Here is a 20,947-nt window from a genome sequence, read left to right on the forward strand (position 1 = left end):
AATTCCGATGGGTAACAGATTTCGGTACAACACCGGTCGGGTGGCAGACATGTGCATAGTGTGCAATTGCCGACGCTAAATTTGCATGTGCTTAAAAACCGGCTCCCAAACAAACGGCTCGAAACAGGGAATCGGTTTCCCTCGTTCACGTATAAGAGTCGTTCAAAATACTCGACTCGTTCGCGAACGTCACAAATCCAGTTTAAACCACAGTAGTTAACCGACGTTCGAGCTATTTTTTCCGTTAGCTCCACAGGTTTACCAAAACAAGACTTTATTTAACATTTTACAGTCGTATTGCTTACCTTTGAGCTGACAAAGTTTTATCTTTGAGGGACTTTATCCAGCTTCCCAGAGCGCGTAGGTAACATTCGTAACCCTGCGTCGTATTTTTTTTTTTTTAGAAACAATGACAATGTTTATCTCCAACTTATCTTGATTAGGCCTGTCACTTGTAGAGGACACAGTTAAACAATTTTGAAATAGCAATAATTTCAATAATGTTGAACTGAATCGACCGTCATTAAAATATAGGCGGGGTCTGTGTTATGCTGCTATGTGATTGGTCAGTCTGCGTTTCCGGTGCGGTTTGGACCAATCGGGTCAAGCAACATCTTGTTTTGTTTTTTTAACAGGCAAACCATTTGATGAAAAGGTATGTACACATTAAATTGACATTATATTTATATATACAGTACATTTTATTGTACATCAACTGGTACAGCAGGTAGCACAATGGGTAACAGTAATATTGAGAGTATTGCAGTGAAGAACTGTAGAAGAACAGACACAAGCAGGCACTTATTGAACACTTTCACCACAAAATAATAGACTGTATAGAGGGGGTGGGTGCTCTTAAGGGGTCCAGAAAAAGCCCAAGACCAAATATGACATTTATTGATGATAAAGGAATGGATGATATTATAAATGACTGATTTTTAGGTGGCGACTTGTCCAGGGTGTACACCGCCTTCCGCCCGATTATAGCTGAGATAGGCTCCAGCACCCCCTGCGACCCCGAAAGGGATAAACGTTAGAAAAAAGAATGGATGGATGGATTTTTGCATCACTATTAGTACACACGGTGAATCTAGTGGTCCTTGGGAACACCACAGATCTTATTTATTTAATAGTCATAAAAAATAACCAAAGATTTGTTCAAATTGATCCATATTGAATTCTCATATTCTTGCGAGTGCGAGGCACGTGTTCTAAGCTAAACCATGGAAGTAGCGAAAACTTGGCCAGTGGTCCAATTTTTTTGTTGTCGTGCAAATCAGGCTCCTTAAAATGCCAGAACTAGAATGGAGGGGTCCAAACTTAACCTTAAAGCTTATTGAGCCGGCTCAAACCAATTAAAGTACCGTATTCTTCGGACTATAAGTCGCAGTTTTTTTCATAGTTTGGCCGGGGGTGCGACTTATACTCAGGAGCGACTTGTGTGAAATTATTAACACATTACCGTAAAATATCAAATAATATTATTTAGCTCATTCACGTAAGAGACTAGACGTATAAGATTTAATCGGAATAAGTGATTAGGGGTGACAGATTGTTTGGTAAACGTATAGCATGTTCTATATATTATAGTTATTTGAATGACTCTTACCATAATATGTTACGTTAACATACCAGGCACGTTCTCAGTTGGTTATTTATGCGACATATAATGTACACTTATTCAGCCTGTTGTTCACTATTCTTTATTTTAAATTGCCTTTCAAATGTCTATTCTTGGTGTTGGGTTTTATCAAATACATTTCCCCAAAAAATGCGACTTATACTCCAGTGCGACTTATATATGTTTTTTTTCCTTCTTTATTATGAATTTTCGGCAGGTGCGACTTATACTCCGAAAAATATGGTACATCAACATGCTCTAAGCCGGTGGTTCTCAAAAAGTACCACTTCAGAAAACACTTTAAATGACCCACAGTAGCGTAGTAGGCCTAGGTATTCATTAAAAACAGGTCAGAGGTTTTATTTAACAAGTATATTTAATATTTTTGGCCACTGTAACATTACACACAGTTTGAACAGTAACACCTAATTAGGTGATTATTTGGCCTACAATGAGATGGAGCCTGCATACCACAGATTTGTGTGGTATTTTGACCCAAATTATGCTTCCTGATGTTTTCGGGTGAGGGCTATGTTTTCGTTTTTTGTGTCGCTGATGGCACAGGCCATTAAAGATCAGGGTGCGGACTGTGAATGGTACCTGTGCCACACTTTGGACACCCGTTAACTGATGAAGTGGCCTCGATGCAGTGTTGGTACAATACAAGGTCCAGTTAGTCAAAAGGCGCTTTAGTCTTTGTCAGGACCCCCCCCCCCCAAAAAAAAAGAAGAAAAAGAAGTCATCCTCGCTCACACTCTCAGCAGTCTATGGAGTTTTAATGGGACTCTGAACAAAAAGAAGCGTTTAGTCGAACAGCTTGGCCGCCGTGGCTTTGCCGTCGTATTTGGCTGCCTTTCCGTCAAACTCTGAGGGAAGAATGTCGGCGTCGAACTCCTTGTAGTAGTTTTCCAGCTCGTCCCCGTGCACAAAGACCTGCGGGAGAGAGGACGGGGGTGGGTTAGTGCGGGGACGTCAGTGCACGCGCTCAGTGGGACTTTACCCTCTCCAACAGCTTGCTCTTCATGAGGGGCTTGACCACGTTGTAGGTGGTGGTGAAGTACCACGGCTGGTGGATGAAGTGCACCGCTTTGAAACGAGCCGGGAACGAGTCCTGGTGGGACAGAAGGCGTAAACACCGTCAGAGAAGCGTTCATTTGACAATATGTTTAGTATCGTGCTTGCGCTACCAAAATGTTAAAATCAACGATGCTCAAGAAAATCGATTCATATCTGAATCGCGATTTCTTCATTTATTTATTTTATTTATTTAGGATTTTTAATTTTTACAACACATACCGTATTTTTCGGACTATAAGTCGCAGTTTTTTTCATAATTTGGCCGGGGGTGCGACTTATACTCAGGAGCGACTTATGTGTGAAATTATTAACACATTACCGTAAAATATCAAATAATATTATTTAGCTCATTCACATAAGAGACTAGACATATAAGATTTCATCGGATTTAGCGATTAGGAGTGACAGATTGTTTGGTAAACGTATAGCATGTTCTATATGTTGTAGTTACATATGTTTTTTTTCCTTCTTTATTATGCATTTTCGTCCGGTGCGACTTATACTCCGGAGCGACTTATACTCCGAAAAATACGGTATACCGCAGTATACATTGAATTGTTGGTAATGCAAATGCCCACAAAACACCACAAAAAACGGGGGGAAGGAGACAACAAGACACATTTCAATAAGACTAATCTTAACAATTAGTGGGGAAAAAAAAAAGGACATACATACACAACGTATACAAATACAGTTAAGTGTTATGAAAAATAAATAAAACCAAGGTCACGCATATATGTATACAAACATACACATACATACATACATGACACCCACTCCCCAAGAAGAGAACCAAAAAATAAAAAAACTGAATCGCGATTTCTATTTATTTCGATTCGAACATTTTTTAAAGAAACTATTTTTAAAAATATGTTTTTTGGCCATCTCCGCACTTACTCGCTGTGCTTACACATCAGCAGAGCTTGTAACCTGTGACCTGTTTTGAAAAGGTAATATTATCATTTCTATACCAAATAACATATTGCGAAAATCAGTTTGAATTGAGAATCAAATCTGAATCGAATCGTCACCCTAAGTATCGGACCCAAATCGTGAGTTGTTGTGAATTTCCCGTCCTGACTTAGTATGATGAAGTTTTGTTTTGCACACTGCAAATTACAATTTATTGTTATATAAATATTAGGTGTATTGGTCACAGAGGAATAATCATAATAAACATAATTTAGCACAATAACAATGAAGCATCATTTTTTATATATATATATGTTTAAAAATGGACATGATTTTTGAATATTTTTACTACATTTTATTGACATTGTGTTATCTTAAAATACCAGTTTATAGCTTTAGCTTAACAACCTTTTTTTTTTTTTTTAGCATTTTCCCAAAACCCTCAAAACTCCATACTAATAATTAAATGTAATCTATTTTTTTTAAAGATGTTAATGGTACTTGTGAGCACAGGCAATTGCACATTTTTCTAACACATTTGGACTAATTTTACAATTTACTAAACTTTACAATTTACACAAAATAAAAATAAAAAATCTGATATATATATATATATATATATATATATATATATATATATATATATATATATTTTCAAAACATTTTCCCACATTTAAATGTGATTGCTGTGGGCCTAACAGCAACATTTAGAAAATTACAGAATAAAAGCAGTTCATTTTAATTGTAATTATGAGCAAACGTAATTGCAGATTCTAGAAAAAAAAACATGATTTACTTTTTTTAAAACGTTATTGAATACATTACTGTATTTTCTTTTAGATTTTTTTAATTGCATGCATACCTGCAGCATGTCCACCATCTTCTTGAGCTCTGTGGGTTTGATGCCGGATGCCTGCTGCATGGTGAAGCCCTTGAAGTTCTCAATGATGCAGAAGCCGTTGATCTGAGTCTCCTCGTTCTCCAGAAGTTTCTCCAGGATGACACAGTAGGCCCGCAGGATCTACAAAGAAGCAAAAAGGTATTGAAGATGGTTCGCGTGGATCGAGTTTGAACGTACGGACGTGTCCCGGCACCTCGTCGAAAGTGATCTCCTCGTAGTCCCAGTTCTCGATGTTGAAGAGCAGAACCACGCGGCCGTACTTGTCTCGGCTCTGCAGGATGCCGGGGTAGCCGGCCTCGATGGTGCTGCGTACGGCCTCTGGAGTCAAGTTCTCGAAGAGCTCAGGGTACTCCTTCCTGAAGCGCACGTAACCTTTGGAAGGACACAAGGTGAAGACCTTCTCACAACCACACACAAAAAACACTTGGGCTAGATTTAAAAAAAGGGAATTTAATAACATGAATGTTAAAATGCCTTGAATGTTCACGAAAAAAAGTACGTTTTTTTTTTTTATTGTTTAAGAAAACAAGTAGGTGTAAAATAGTATTTTATGTTTACGACGTTAAAGTGAAAACAATACTTTTTATAACAAAAACGAGTATGTTAAATAGACTTGGATGTGCGTTTAATTGCCCTCAATATTCACAAAAAAGGATGTTACATTATTTTTATTGTTTTGAAAAAACAAGTATGTGTAAAAAAACAAAGTTTGGTTTACAAAAACACGTATGTTAACTTGAAAACAAGAACATTTCAGACCAAAAACAGGTACGGTAAATTGCCTAAGTTTCAACTTTTTTTTATTGTTTAAGAAAACAAATGTGTAAAATTGTCTCTTATCTTTACGAAAACATGTACGTTAAATTGTCTGCCATGTTTAGGAAAACACACAATCTTCCATGTTTCTGAAAGCATGTATGTTGAAACGTCTTGGATGTTTACAAAGACAAGTGTGTTAAATTGCCTACAATGCTAATGAAAGCACGTACGTTTAAGTGTTTTAGATGTTTATGAAAAAAGTATGTTCAATTGTTTCTGAAATTTACGAAAAACATATACATTGGCTTCAATGTTTAGGAAAGTATGTACTTTAAATTGTCTTAACTGCTTACGAAAATATGTACTTTTCATCACTTTACGTGTTGAGTTGTCTTTGGTGGCTACGAAAACATGTACGTTAAATTGTTTCTGGTGTTTACGAAAAAAGTACGTTAAATTGTTTCTGATATTTACGAAAAACATACACGTTAAATTGTCTTCTATGTTTATGAATTTATGTACATTAAATTGTCTTGGTCGCTTGCAGAAATATGTACATTTAATCTTTCGTGGTAAATTGTCTTCGTTGTTTACGCAAAACATATGTTAAATTGTTTCTGACATTTACAAAAAAATCATACATTAAATTGTCTTCAATGTTTACGAAAGTATGTATGTTAAATTGCCTTTACCGCTTAACAAAATATGGACATTTAATCATTTTACATTTTAAATTGTCTTTGGCGTTTAAAAAAACATGTACGTTAAAATTGTTTCTGACATTTACGGAATAAAATATACGTGAAATTGTCTTCGATGTTTATGAAAGTATGTACGTTAAATCATTTTGTAAGCTTACAAAAATATGCACATTTAGTCATCTTACGTGTTAAATTGTCTTTGTTGTTTAGGAAAAGACGTATATTAAATAGATTTTGATATGTATGCCAAACAAACTTTAAATTGTCATCTTTGTTCTTGAAAGTATGTACGATAAATCATCTTAGCCGCCTACGGAAATATGTGCATTTAATGATCTTACGTGTTGAAACACGTACGTTAAATAGTTTCTGACATATACAAAAAACATATACGTTAAATTGTCTTTGATGTTTATGAAAGTATGTACTTTAAATAGTCTTCGCTGCAAATGAAAATATGTACTTTTCATCACCTTACGTGTTAAGTTGTTTTGGTTGTTTATGAAAACATGTACGTACGTTAAATTGTTTCTGGTCTTTACAAAATACATATACGTTTAATTGTTTTCTATGTTTATGAAAGTATGTACGTTAAATCGTCTTGGCCACTTACGAAAACATGTACATTTAATCATCTTATGCGTTAAAATTGTATTTGGTGTTTACGAAATCACAATGTTTTTCTGATATTTACAAAAAATATTCATTAAATTGTCTTCTATGTTCTTTAAAAGTATGTACGTTAAATCGCCTCGGCTGCTTACGAAAATATGTACGTTTAATCATCTTACGTGTTAAATTGTCTTCGGTGTTTACAAAAAAACGTACGTTCAATTGTTTCTGATATTTACGAAAAACATACGTTCTATTAAGTATGTGCATTAAATCGTCTTCGCCGCTTGCGAAAATATGTACATTTAATCATCTTACGTGTTAAATTGTCTTTGTCGTTTACAAAAACATGTACGTTAAATTGTTTCTGATAATTCCGAAAAACGTATGTTCTATTAAGTATGTACGTTAAATCGTCTTGGCCGCTTAGGAAAATATGTACACTTATTCATCTTACGTGTTAAATTGTCTTTGGTGTTTACAAAAACACGTACGTTAAATTGGTTCTGATATTTACCAAAAACATAGTTCTATTAAGTATGTACGTTAAATCGTCTTGGCCGCTTACGAAAATAAGTACACTTATTCATCTTACAACTTAAATTGTCTTTGGTGTTTACAAAAACACACATTAAAATATTGGTTCTGATATTTACAAAAAACATACATTCTATTAAAGTATGTACGTTAAATCGTCTTTGCCGCTTACGAAAATAAGTACCGGTACACTTATTCATCTTACGTGTTAAACTAACTTTGGTGTTTACGAAAACATGTACGTTAAATTGTTTCTGATATTTACGAGAAACATACGTTCTGTTAAGTATGTACGTTAAATCGTATTGGCCTCTTACAAAAATATGTACATTTAATCATCTTACGTGTTAAATTATCTTTGGTTTTTACATAAACACGTACGCTAAATTGGTTCTGATATTTACGAAAAACATACGTTCTATTAAGTATGTACGTTAAATCGTCTTTGCCGCTTACGAAAATAAGTACATTTAATCATCTTACGTGTTAAATTGTCTTTGGTGCTTACATAATCACGTACGTTAAATTGGTTCTGATATTTACGAAAAACACACGTTCTATTAAGTATGTACGTTAAATCGTCTTGGCCGCTTACGAAAATATGTACATTTAATCATCTTACGTGTTAAATTGTCTTAGGTGTTTACAAAAACATGTACGTTGAATTGGTTCTGATATTTACGAAAAACATACGTTCTATTAAGTATGTATGTTAAATCGTCTTGGCCTCTTACGAAAATATGTACATTTAATCATCTTACGTGTTAAACTGTCTTTGGTGTTTATGAAAACATGTACGTTAAATTGTTTCTGATATTTACGAAAAACATACGTTCTATTAAGTATGTACATGAAATCGTATTGGCCTCTTACAAAAATATGTACATTTAATCATCTTACGTGTTAAATTTTCTTTGGTGTTTACAAAACACGTACGTGGTTCTGATAATTACGAAAAACATACATTCTATAAAGTATGTGCCATAAATCGTCTTGGCCGCTTACGAAAATATGTACATTTAATCATCTTACCTGTTAAATTGTCTTTGTTGTTTACAAAAACATGTATGTTAAATTGGTTCTGATATTTACAAAACACACGTTAAATTGTATTTTATTAAGTATGTACGTTAAATCGTCTTTTTGTGGCCGCTTGCGAAAATATGTACGTTTAATCATCTTCAGGGTTACATTTTGTTGTTTACGAAAACACATACTTTGAATTGTTTCTATTTAAAAAAACATATACATTAGGCTAACCCAGTCAAGGTTGTCTGATTGACAGGTGATTGGTCCAGAGGGTGCAGTACCTCCCTCTATGTGATTGGAGGACGTACCCTTCAAGAGATCAAAGGCTCTGGGCACGTCGTACTTCCTGGCCCGGATAAAGCGGACCAGCATGCTGTCGGGTTTCTCCCCAAAAGTGTCCTGCACCCCCTTGGCCAGCTCGTCCCCTGCGTCCGCCTTCTCCTTCATGATGCCTCGCAGCTCCTTCACCGCCGACACGCGCTTCTCGTCCGTCTCGTTCAGCTCGTCTTTAGCCTGCCGGGAGACATTTGAGACACGTGAGTGTTGCTTCGAAGTAACAAAAAGGGGTGTGGCCTTTTCGACTGGACCTTCTGCCGGGTGTGGTCTGGCAGGCTGGGGCTGGGTCCGAACACTGGACCATGGTCCTTGACGGTGAGGCGCTCCAGCTTGGCCCGTAGAGCCTGCTCCTCCTCCGACACCATGCGGTAAGTTCCACTCTGAGGACGTAGGGGGCAACATCAGCACCTCGCTAAATTATTTCCCGTACATTCATATAATTGTGGCGGGAAGCGACAATTTTGTTTGGACCGCCACAATTCGATTTTCCCTCACCTGTTCACCTTCGCTTATAAACACATTATAATGGGACTGTCTGGGTGTGGCTTGTCGTTACAACTCTGTACAGCAGGTGGCTGTATGGGTCCACTTTTTAACACCTCATAAGCACCTGGACTTTCTCTGGAGTAAGAAGACATAGCAGGAGGGTAACGTGTTGCCCACTTAGCGACTTTGGTGCTAGATTTCAGATACTTATTTTTTTTAAAAAGCGACTATCAACAAATCGAGCAACTTTTTCTAGTCCAATTGGGAACTTCTCGAGTCCGACAATAAAGCACGTATTGCTCTTGACGAAACACGCATGTTTGCGATGTTTGCGAGTCCATGTGTAACGGAGGCCAGCCAGTGTGTACGTTGGTAAAGCTAACTCCCTGACAACCTTAAAAGCAGTGCTGGTTTTTAGCTTGGGAGCTAGCACGCTCGTCTCGCATGAACCGCAACCCGTGTTCGAGTGCCGGGCTGAACAAGAAGCAGGGACTAAACCATGCGGCTTACACAAGAACGCTAAATTTTCTTTGATCGCATGCGCGATACGAAGGGTCCCTTCAGGTTTGAGACCCTCTCGAGAGATCTGGTCTCCAATCGCATAATCCAGGTGTGTTAGTCCGACTTTTCAAAAACCGAGCACGATCGGATTAAGGTGTTTTTCATGGGTTGTAGAATGCTTATTTAGAGCCGAACTATTTGAGAGTTAGTGCATGGGCACGTACTGAGTTCTGAACCACTAGTTAGAAAACCATTGAACACTATTCAATATTCTAACTGTCAGGATTCTTCTCTCCACAAGTTTGTTTTCTGGGCTGCAGATTTTTGGTCAGGGTATAATTTCAGTTGGTCCAGCACGGTTGGATGTGAACCTGTGTCTTTACACTTTGTAGGTTCTCAGCACGATACCTTTACTACAATGTTAACATATGACAGGGCTATTCAACTACACAATGAAGAGGGACGCAGTTTCAAGAGTCCAAGGGTTCAAGGGCCGGAAATCAAAATACAGATGTTTTGTCAAGTGCCTCCTTCCTTTGAGACTTAGTTTACTTAATTACAAATTAAACATACCGGCTTCCACACTGCACATTCAATAAATTTACTAGTCTGCCCTCGCTACTCGTTTCGAGCGTGTGCAGCTCGACAGATAGTTAACAGCATGAAGAAACAGAAGCTCCAGAACTCATGTTGGGGTATGATGTTCCTTCTTTTCTTTTGAATTATATTCCTTCCTCAGTTTTATTTCTATAAACTTCTTCCTTCATTTCGGTTTGTAAGACTGAAAATATAAACATAAAATAAACATTACAAAAGTATAGTTGTATTGTGTATTTTACATGATGTCTATTGTATATTTTACATAAAATAGAAGGTTTAAAACTACGTATGTTTATGCTAAATAAACAACATCTACAGTACATCACACACTGCACACAATGTACCGGTATGTGACTCATCACAATTAAACCTAAGGTGAAACCCCCCCCCCCCAATGTTTACCTGTATCTCAGCTTTTTTGTAAGGGGCGCCGGAAGTTGTCAGACCCATCAGCGATCCTGTTCTGTCTCCCTGTAATGTTTGTCTGATCTTGAATGGGATTGTGCTGAAAATTTTAATTTCCCCTCAGGGATTAATAAAGTATTTCTGATTCTGATTCTGATAAATATCTTTATGCACAATATCTACTTACAAATGGTTGACCAAATTTCGCGATGAAACGTACACGTGTGCCTAGTTTAGAAATTTAGGCTAATACCTATTGAAGTGATTCGATTGGTTTTATACATTAACAAATACCAACATGTATAATATATCATTTTAGAACTGGATACATTTGCTTTGGCCTACCAGTCATTTTACCTGATATGCACAGAATTTACTTTGACAAGCTAAAAAATAAGTTTTGTGTGTAAAAACATACTTATCTCTTCGGCCATATTCTTCTCTGCATCACAGAAATGGTTCCTAAATGTATGGTCCTCTGACAAATCATGTTCACAGTTACCGAGATACAAGCGGCAGGTAAACCTACCCACTGACTCGTCTTACCCCACTCTCCCCTAAGCTATATTGTACCTCTCAGGGATTCTGGGAAATTGGTAGTGTTAGCATTGTTGACATAAAGGCTGTGAATCTTTGGGCACCTAACGATTCGATCCGATTCCGATTCCTGGGGCGACGATTCAATTCAGAATCGGTTATTTGGTATAATAGTTATAATTACATTTTCTCAAAACAGGTTGCATGCAGGTGGCCTAAAAACATATATTTTTTAAATGTATTCTTATTAAAAAATATATATATTATTTTGTAATTAAAAATATATATTTTTTGGATACATTTTTTAAATGTATTAATATATTTAAAATTGGTATGAATAAGAATCGCGATTCGGATGTGACATTGTACTGATGTGCCGGACTCGCTCATCCTATCCATTTTGGTTCTATGGTTATCATCACATTTGTCCTTGTTATTAAAATCAACTACGTTAAATAATCTTTGATGTTTTGATACGTTAATAAATTATTTTTAGTGTTAAAGAAAACAAGTATGTTAAATTGTATCTCTCAGGCATTCTAGGATAAAAGGGAGATATGGTACTTTCCTCTATGGTTATCGTCAGAATAATTGTATCTAAGTTATCACAAAACTTTGTGTTGCCATGAGTTCCTGGCGAGAGGACAAAAGCTGTCTTTGATCCTACCAAGCAAAAGGCTTGTAAAACTCCACTGTGTGGGATGGGAAGCGACATGAAGGTGTCGGTTTATTTGATGTATTGTAATCCACAGGAAGATTTTGTCTTGACCCGAGATCTACAAAGCGGAGAGGAGGCAGGGCCTGACCCCCACCTCCAGACATCTTTTCTTTGAACTGTTTGTAACCAAAGGCGATGGCTGTTTACGACCTTTTCTTTGAACCGACCTTTTCTTTGAACTGTTTTGTAACCAAAGGTGATGGCTGTTTACGACCCCCGTCCCTTTAGAAACAGCTGTTGCCATGTAATCAGGGGAAGTCCACATAAAAGAGGAGGCGTACAATCTTTCGTCGGAGCGTAGTGGCTCTGTACAAAGAGTACAGTCCAGACGTTTCTCCTCAATTGAGCCAAATTGAATTCTGTCTCTAATTCCTTGCTTCTTGTCTTGTTTAATAGATGTCATCAGTGTTTGAACCTGACAGTTATCATTACATTTGTCCACTTCTGTGGAAGCATCACACAAAAAAGCCCCCAAAAAAGGCCAACATTTGCATACAGAACTTTTAGAGGCGGAAACACGTACTTTTACGTTAAATAGTCTTTAATGGACGTTATCTATCCTATTTACCCTGAATGGTATACTATTCTTTTTGTGGTGGCTTCACCCACAAAAAAGCCAAATAAAAAGCAAAACACATTCGTGCGGATGCTTAGCCAGTTGACGTGGTGCACCATGATGGTTTTGTTTGACTTTTTTTGGAATGCGGTATTGCCATTAATCACCATAAATATTGCCGCTGTAAAATACACGTGACTATAAGGAGGCCGCAAACGTGACCATGCTAGCAGGACACACGTTGCGCGACACAAAAGCCCACATGAGTCACTATAAGTCGCTCACAAGACTTGATTGTGCGTTTCTTTCTCTAAAAAAAAAAAGAATCCTAATCCGCAGGAATCAATAAGGCCTCAGTGTTGGTCTAATCTGCCTCACATGAGTCCAGTAAAGCCCAAAATGCACAGCGAGGACTCCAAAGGCCGCATCCTCACAATGGCGCTTTGTAGCGCGAGGAGAAGATACTCACGACGACAGCCATGTCTGCTGCTCTTCACGCGGGGGTCAGGACGATCTGTAGGGAGAAAGCAAAAGTGTTTCAAACTAACAGCAGACACAATAATCCCACCTCATTTTTCCGTGACTGGGGTGCCTCCCTGGTGACGCTAAATTTAGCTGTGGATGGCTCCTGCATCATCTATCAGGAGATTTAAGCCCGACTCTTTCATAAGCAGCGTGATGTAAACCTGATTAACCCAAAAAACAACAACAGATAACCTGAATGTTGCCTACAGAAGGTTTACTCTCCTGCATTCTATTGGCAAAAAACACAATTTTGATTTGAAAAAAATAAAAAAGCAATGATATTTAAAAAAAAAAATAGGGATGTCTAATGATTTGTTTCATCAGATTGATCACATTTTGGAATTATGATTAATCACGGGTGATTCTTGGCTTGCATAATTAAAAATTGCGTTGGAAAAGACCCGTATATTTATTTACACAAATGCAATGTTATTGTCAGACTTTCCCCTTTTACTTGATTGCATGCCATTTATTTGCAAAAACCTTGGTAACACTTTTATCTAATGTTCTTTCAAGCTGTGTTTCTTTTGTTCATTCATTTTTGTATGCATTAAAAAAATGCAAGTCTGGGCTTCCCTGCATAGGCTGCTGCCCCCGCGACCCGACCTCGGATAAGCGGAAGAAGATGGATGGATGGATAAATTGCATGATTAATCCAAGTGCGTTCATGATAAATGCAATATTTTTTTGTATATAATCACATGAGTTAACATAATTTTGATAGCCCTATTAAAAATATATAAAATTGTATGTATTTTTTGTGGGTTACGGGTTTTTTTTAATAATAATTTTTATATATATACAGTATATATGTACAATTTTGATTAATAAATTAAAACATTTTTAATTATAAAAATATAATTACAAAATATTTTTAATTTTAAAAATATTATGCATACACTTACTTAAGCAATATATATATATTTTCATTATATATACACACCCACACACACACACTAATTGATACATACATATTTTAAGTTTTTCTAATAATGAACTCTGATTAATTATATTCCCTCTAATGAGGATAAGCGGTATGGAAAATGGATAGAAGGCAATTATTTTAATAATTAAAATTCTACATTTCAGAAGACATGATAGCAATTATATATATATATATATATATATATATATATATATATATATATATGTATATATATATATATATATATATATACAGGTAAAAGCCAGTAAATTAGAATATTTTGAAAAACTTGATTTATTTCAGTAATTGCATTCAAAAGGTGTAACTTGTACATTATATTTATTCATTGCACACAGACTGATGCATTCAAATGTTTATTTCATTTAATTTTGATGATTTGAAGTGGCAACAAATGAAAATCCAAAATTCCGTGTGTCACAAAATTAGAATATTACTTAAGGCTAATACAAAAAAGGGATTTTTAGAAATGTTGGCCAACTGAAAAGTATGAAAATGAAAAATATGAGCATGTACAATACTCAATACTTGGTTGGAGCTCCTTTTGCCTCAATTACTGCGTTAATGCGGCGTGGCATGGAGTCGATGAGTTTCTGGCACTGCTCAGGTGTTATGAGAGCCCAGGTTGCTCTGATAGTGGCCTTCAACTCTTCTGCGTTTTTGGGTCTGGCATTCTGCATCTTCCTTTTCACAATACCCCACAGATTTTCTATGGGGCTAAGGTCAGGGGAGTTGGCGGGCCAATTTAGAACAGAAATACCATGGTCCGTAAACCAGGCACGGGTAGATTTTGCGCTGTGTGCAGGCGCCAAGTCCTGTTGGAACTTGAAATCTCCATCTCCATAGAGCAGGTCAGCAGCAGGAAGCATGAAGTGCTCTAAAACTTGCTGGTAGACGGCTGCGTTGACCCTGGATCTCAGGAAACAGAGTGGACCGACACCAGCAGATGACATGGCACCCCAAACCATTTTAGAGCACTTGGATCCTGTGCCTCTCCTGTCTTCCTCCAGACTCTGGGACCTCGATTTCCAAAGGAAATGCAAAATTTGCATGGTTGAGTGATGGTTTGGGGTGCCATGTCATCTGCTGGTGTCGGTCCACTCTGTTTCCTGAGATCCAGGGTCAACGCAGCCGTCTACCAGCAAGTTTTAGAGCACTTCATGCTTCCTGCTGCTGACCTGCTCTATGGAGATGGAGATTTCAAGTTCCAACAGGACTTGGCGCCTGCACACAGCGCAAAATCTACCCGTGCCTGGTTTACGGACCATGGTATTTCTGTTCTAAATTGGCCCGCCAACTCCCCTGACCCTAGCCCCATAGAAAATCTGTGGGGTATTGTGAAAAGGAAGATGCAGAATGCCAGACCCAAAAACGCAGAAGAGTTGAAGGCCACTATCAGAGCAACCTGGGCTCTCATAACACCTGAGCAGTGCCAGAAACTCATCGACTCCATGCCACGCCGCATTAACGCAGTAATTGAGGCAAAAGGAGCTCCAACCAAGTATTGAGTATTGTACATGCTCATATTTTTCATTTTCATACTTTTCAGTTGGCCAACATTTCTAAAAATCCCTTTTTTGTATTAGCCTTAAGTAATATTCTAATTTTGTGACACACGGAATGTTGGATTTTCATTTGTTGCCACTTCAAATCATCAAAATTAAATGAAATAAACATTTGAATGCATCAGTCTGTGTGCAATGAATAAATATAATGTACAAGTTACACCTTTTGAATGCAATTACTGAAATAAATGAAGTTTTTCAAAATATTCTAATTTACTGGCTTTTACCTGTATATATATGTGTGTGTGTGTGTGTATAATGAAAAAATATATATTGTACTTTAAAAAATATTACTGATTTTACTTTTTTAAAAGAACCAAATTAATGAAACCAGTCAACTATTATTAGAAATTACTAATTAAAATAAGAACATATTTGTAATAATTAAATCGATTTTAAAGCGTGTGCACAGTATATTATTACAGACAAATGCTGTAAAAATAATTTAAAAAAAAAAGTAAAATATATTAATTTTATTTAATGCAATTTGATGATTAAAGGAATCAATTCATAAAATTATTAAAAACACCAATGCAAAGCTTAAAATACAATACATTAAAAAAAGTTAAAAAGATGAAATACACTAAAATATGCTTTTGATTCCTTTGAGAGGAGTTTTTCTAACACTGTTTTGTGATTTAACTGTGACTTTTTATATTAATATTTACATGATTAAAGATTATATTATATAACACCACAAAAAGATGCTCATGGTCACTAATTCCAGTAGTGCGTACTACACACAATTAGACACAGGTGGCGCCCTCCCAACACAATCAATGAAATAAAGCCCTGCCATATTAGCGTTCCAACACATGTCTAGCACCTAAAAGACCGGCACGAAGGGGGCTTTGTGAGGGTCCAAAGACGCCTACCTGTGTGAGACGTCAAGTAGCTGGCGACCAAGTGTGGGGCGTCCGTGTGCAGGACCAGCGGCACCGAGCTTTTTGTAGTGGAGGGATTAATGTCGTCACAACAGATTATTGTATTTTCTTTCCCCCCCATTTTCTGTCTGCATGAGAGGTTGTGATGCAAGGGGCGGGGCTAAAGCAGAGGTTGTGATGTAATGATGTTGAGTGGGGGGGGGGGGTTTGGTACCCTTTAGGTAAGAGCTGCTTGTTTGGGATTTGATGGCATTCCTCAAAGATTTACAACTGTGATACGCAACGTGCGCACATGTGCTGGTGGAAGGGGCGGAGCTACAGGGCTCATTAGTAAAAGTGCATGTCAACTTAAAATCAATTTGCACGTTTAACCAGTGACTTAAAATAATAATGTATTGAGAAAGTCTATGCAATATACACAGTACATGATTGGTGCTATTAAAAACATATTAAAACTGCCTTTAAAAAGATTACAAGATATTAGTTATGAAATGCAGTGGTTCTCAAACTTTTTCCACCAAGTACCACCTCAGTAAAAAATGGCTCTCCAAGTACCACCATAATGACCAACATTAAAGTACAGTAGCGTAGTAGGCCGAAGTATGCATTAAAAACAAGGCAGAGGTTTTATTTAACAAGTATATTTATAATGTTTGGCCACTTTAACACTACACACAGTTTGAATATAGGAAAATAAAACACTGTACTTCAATCAAACGTTTCCTTTTAGTACACGTACCACTGATTTAGTTGGTGTATTTAATTTTTTTATCTAACATAAAAATCATATTATCCATACATTTTCTACCGCTTGTCCCTTTTGGGGTGGCGGGGGGTGCTGGAGCCTATCTCAGCTAATACAACGGATACAATTAGATGACAAATGTTAATTTGTACTAATGAATAGCTGAAATAGTTCTGAAGTAGGTATGTCCGATAATGGCTTTTTGCCGATATCCGATATTCCGATATTGTCCAACTCTTTAATTATCGATACCGATATCAACCGATACCGATATCAACCGATATATACAGTCGTGGAATTAACACATTATTATGCCTAATTTGGACAACCAGGTATGGTGAAGATAAGGTACCTTTTTTTTAAAAATGTATAAAATAAAATAAGATAAATAAATTAAAAACATTTTTTTGAATAAAAAAGAAAGTAAAACAATATAAAAACAGTTACATAGAAACTAGTAATTAATGAAAATGAGTACAATTAACTGTTAAAGGTTAGTACTATTAGTGGACCAGCAGCACGCACAATCATGTGTGCTTACGGATTGTATCCCTTGCAGACTGTATTGATATATATTGATATATAATGCAGGAACCAGAATATTAATAACAGAAAGAAACAACCCTTTTGTGTGAATGAGTGTGAATGAGTGTAAATGGGGGAGGGAGTTTTTTTGGGTTGGTGCACTAATTGTAAGTGTATTTTGTGTTTTTTATGTTGATTTAATAAAATAAAAAAAACGATACCGATAATAAAAAAAACGATACCGATAATTTCCGATATTACATTTTAACGCATTTATCGGCCGATAATATCGGCAGGCCGATATTATCGGACATTTCTATTCTGAAGTCATTTCATTGTAACTGAGCTACTGTGTGGAACAATTTCCCTTGTGGATCATTAGTTTGTCTAAGTCTAAGTCTAAGTACTAAATTGCACCAAATTATTATAATAAAGTCAACGTTTTTTTAAATAAGAAATACATTATATTTCTGTTCATGGTAATTGTGATGCAGACTTCCATCAATTTGGCTCTATTTGTTTTAACCCATAATAGTAGTCAAATAATGGTACTGTTATTAGTAAAATATTTTGATTTAAGATGTATTTCTTATTAATGCAAATATTCTAGGCTTCTATTCCACAGTCTCTTACGTTTATTTATTTTGTGATATTATGATATTGCTAATAATTAATGTGACGCAGGTTTTCGTCAACGGGTTTTAATCCAATTAGCAGTAGTTTGTAAAATAACCCTTTAAACTCATTATAATTTGATAAAATGTATCAACGTGCACGTAAATTGATTAATTTGTTAAATTATTGCTATTTTTCCCAGTATTGAATTCCAGAGCCTGCATGTGTATGACCAACTATATATTTTTTATTTTTATTTGAAAAAATAAAAAGATATCACCCATCTGACCTTTCACTTCGGCCGTTGAACAGTGTGGTGACCTTTGACCATTGTCTGGTGGTTTGTTCTTTGACCTTTGAATGAGATATGAAAGATGAGCAGAGATGAGACATTTCTTCAATATTTTCACAGTTGAAAAAAAGCGAGTCAGTTTAGCTCGTTAGCACCCACCCTCCCGTGCTGATGGCTGGTGAGCACACAGGCAGGCGGCGCAGAAATAATCTGACAAATCTGCTCAAGAAAGAAAGCGAGTTATGTGGTTAAGTTGTGCGGATCCTAGGAACAATGACACCCCTGTGCTCTGGCTAAAGGGGTCAAAGGTCAGACCAACACCCCACAAAACAGAGTATATGATTAATAAAACTTCCATTCGACAGTAAGACAAACTGTATATAACAGGCCTGGGCAATTATTTTGACTCCGGGGGCCAAATCTAGAGAAAAAATTGTGTCTGGGGGCCGGTATATCTGATTTATAGGAACACTAATGCTAAAAACGTTGTGACAGACGGCCTGAAAAAACGGATTGGAATTTTACATTGTTTTTACTGAATGAGAGTGTACATGTAAATAAAGAATGTGGGATTTACAATATTAACTATGAAGGATAAAACACTGAATATTGACAACATATGAATGTCACACCCCCTCTCGATGGACATATTTTACAATCAAGCGAAACGCAACAAAAATGCAACAAACACAGCGATATATGAACGGGAAGGATTAAAAAAAACAAAAAACACCTACGATCTGATACATCTAATATATCACTAAGCTTTAGAACTTTGTTGTAAATATCTCCTTCCGCGTCTGTGTCCGACACCCGCATTGCAGGCTGGCCACTCTGGAAACACTCTGTGGAAACGCTCCCCACCCACACTGCTTGGTGCTCATCACTTAGATTACCATAGCAACTAGTTTACCATGAATTGATTAACGTGGACCCCGACTAAAACAAGTTGAAAAACTTATTCAGGTGTTGCCATTTAGTGGTCAATTGTACGGAATATGTACTGTACTGTGCAATCCACTAATAAAAGTTTCAATCAATCATGCAAAAGCACAGATTCCAACTATTGAAATACTTTGTATAGTTCAAGACGTACAGTAATTTAAACATCATAATGGCAGCTACAGTTTCCATCTTAGAGATGTAAAAAAAATATTTGGGAAGGTCCGGCAGGCCAGATTGAAAAGTTTAACGTGCGGCCCCCGGGCCTTAATTTGCCCAAGTCTGGTACATACTGTACATTCATATACTACACATGTACTATACACTCATATACTACATATATTTAAAATGTGAAAGGAGTATATAGTAAAAATGCTAGATTAAAAATGATTACACTTAAGTTAAACACAGTCATCCCTCGTTTATTACGGTCCTGCTAGACACCGACACCTATTTAATAATACCACTTTAACATTTGACAACCAAACAATTACACAAGCCGACTCGGCAAAGAATCTGGGTATTACCTTCGACCCAACTCTCTCGTTTGAGTCACACATTAAGAGTGTTACTAAAACGGCCTTCTTTCATCTCCGTAATATCACAAAAATTTGTTCCATTTTGTCCACCAGCGACGCTGAGATCATTATTCATGCGTTAAGTTACGTCTCGTCTTGATTACTGTAACATTATTTTCGGGCCTCCCTATGTCTAGCATTAAAAGATTACAGTTGGTACAAAATGCGGCTGCTAGACTTTTGACAAGAACAAGAAAGTTTGATCATATTACGCCTATACTGGCTCACCTGCACTGGCTTCAGCTGCAATCCAAGGTTTCTCATGGTATCCCATTGGGTTGAGTTTTTTCTTCCTCTGATGTGGGATCTGAGCAGAGGATGTCGACGTGGCTTGTGCAGCCCTTTGAGACACTTGTGATTTAGGGCTATATAAATAAACTTTGATTGATTCTGGACAAGACTGTGATGAATGAATTTCTGCAAAGTAAATCAAATATTGTTATGCTGGAGCTTTGACAAATGTTTATGATCTTAATACTTTTTTTTTACATCTAGCTATGAAATAACACCCCCCCAGTCACCTTTACACTCATTAAATCCAATATGGTAACGTTGCCTGAGGCTGAGCCAATCAGTGGCTACGATACTGAAGAACGCGCTGTGATTGGTTTGCTCTAATCTAGTGACCAATACTACTGTACTATTAATATATTTTATTTTGCCTTTTTTTGCTGGAAAATACTTATTTAGACCCATCAATTTTTAGAATATGCTTTAAACAATCCCCAATGTGGTGAAGCCGCAATATTTTGAGCACAATGTGGCGAGGGACTGTAATGTGTATGAAATATTTTTTTCAAACAGGTTTTACTATTATAATAAAGCCACATTTGGAAAAAAAAAAAGATTTTACATTTGCATTAAAATATCTTAAAATTGAGTGAATAAAGCAAAGATACTTTTTTTTAGTATTACAAAAAAAAAAAGTTATTGCATATATTTTGAACTATTGAAGGTTATTTTTTATTTTTTTTAAATGGGGCAAAGATAATTTAAGATATCAGTTTACAAAAATATTTAAAAAGTTGATAAAAAGGACAAGTGA

The 20,947-nt window shown here is 36.5% G+C and overlaps 1 protein-coding gene across 1 annotated transcript; it reads right to left on the reverse strand.

Annotated features, from left to right (window-relative positions):
- Positions 1 to 698: 698 nt before the first annotated feature.
- LOC133572170 (retinaldehyde-binding protein 1-like) lies at positions 699 to 16,291 on the reverse strand. Its single transcript, XM_061924937.2, has 8 exons — positions 16,197 to 16,291; positions 12,758 to 12,802; positions 8,737 to 8,865; positions 8,458 to 8,662; positions 4,705 to 4,883; positions 4,473 to 4,631; positions 2,622 to 2,732; positions 699 to 2,554 (listed from the first exon to the last, which is right to left on the reverse strand). Exons 2-8 carry the CDS (start codon positions 12,767 to 12,769, stop codon positions 2,426 to 2,428), a joined length of 924 nt encoding a protein of 307 aa, XP_061780921.1. The 5' UTR covers positions 12,770 to 12,802; positions 16,197 to 16,291; the 3' UTR covers positions 699 to 2,425.
- Positions 16,292 to 20,947: the final 4,656 nt, after the last annotated feature.

This window comes from Nerophis lumbriciformis, linkage group LG29, assembly GCF_033978685.3.
Source record: "Nerophis lumbriciformis linkage group LG29, RoL_Nlum_v2.1, whole genome shotgun sequence".
Lineage (NCBI taxonomy): Eukaryota > Metazoa > Chordata > Actinopteri > Syngnathiformes > Syngnathidae > Nerophis > Nerophis lumbriciformis.

What these genes read in the sequence shown, in the direction of transcription:
- LOC133572170 (XM_061924937.2), bottom strand. An exon ending in CAGACCACACCCGGCAGAAG is followed by an intron (nt 8,663 to 8,736) that starts GTCCAGTCGAAA and finishes GTCTCCCGGCAG; the next exon opens with GCTAAAGACGAGCTGAACGA. An exon ending in AGATGGTGGACATGCTGCAG is followed by an intron (nt 2,733 to 4,472) that starts GTATGCATGCAA and finishes CTGTCCCACCAG; the next exon opens with GACTCGTTCCCGGCTCGTTT.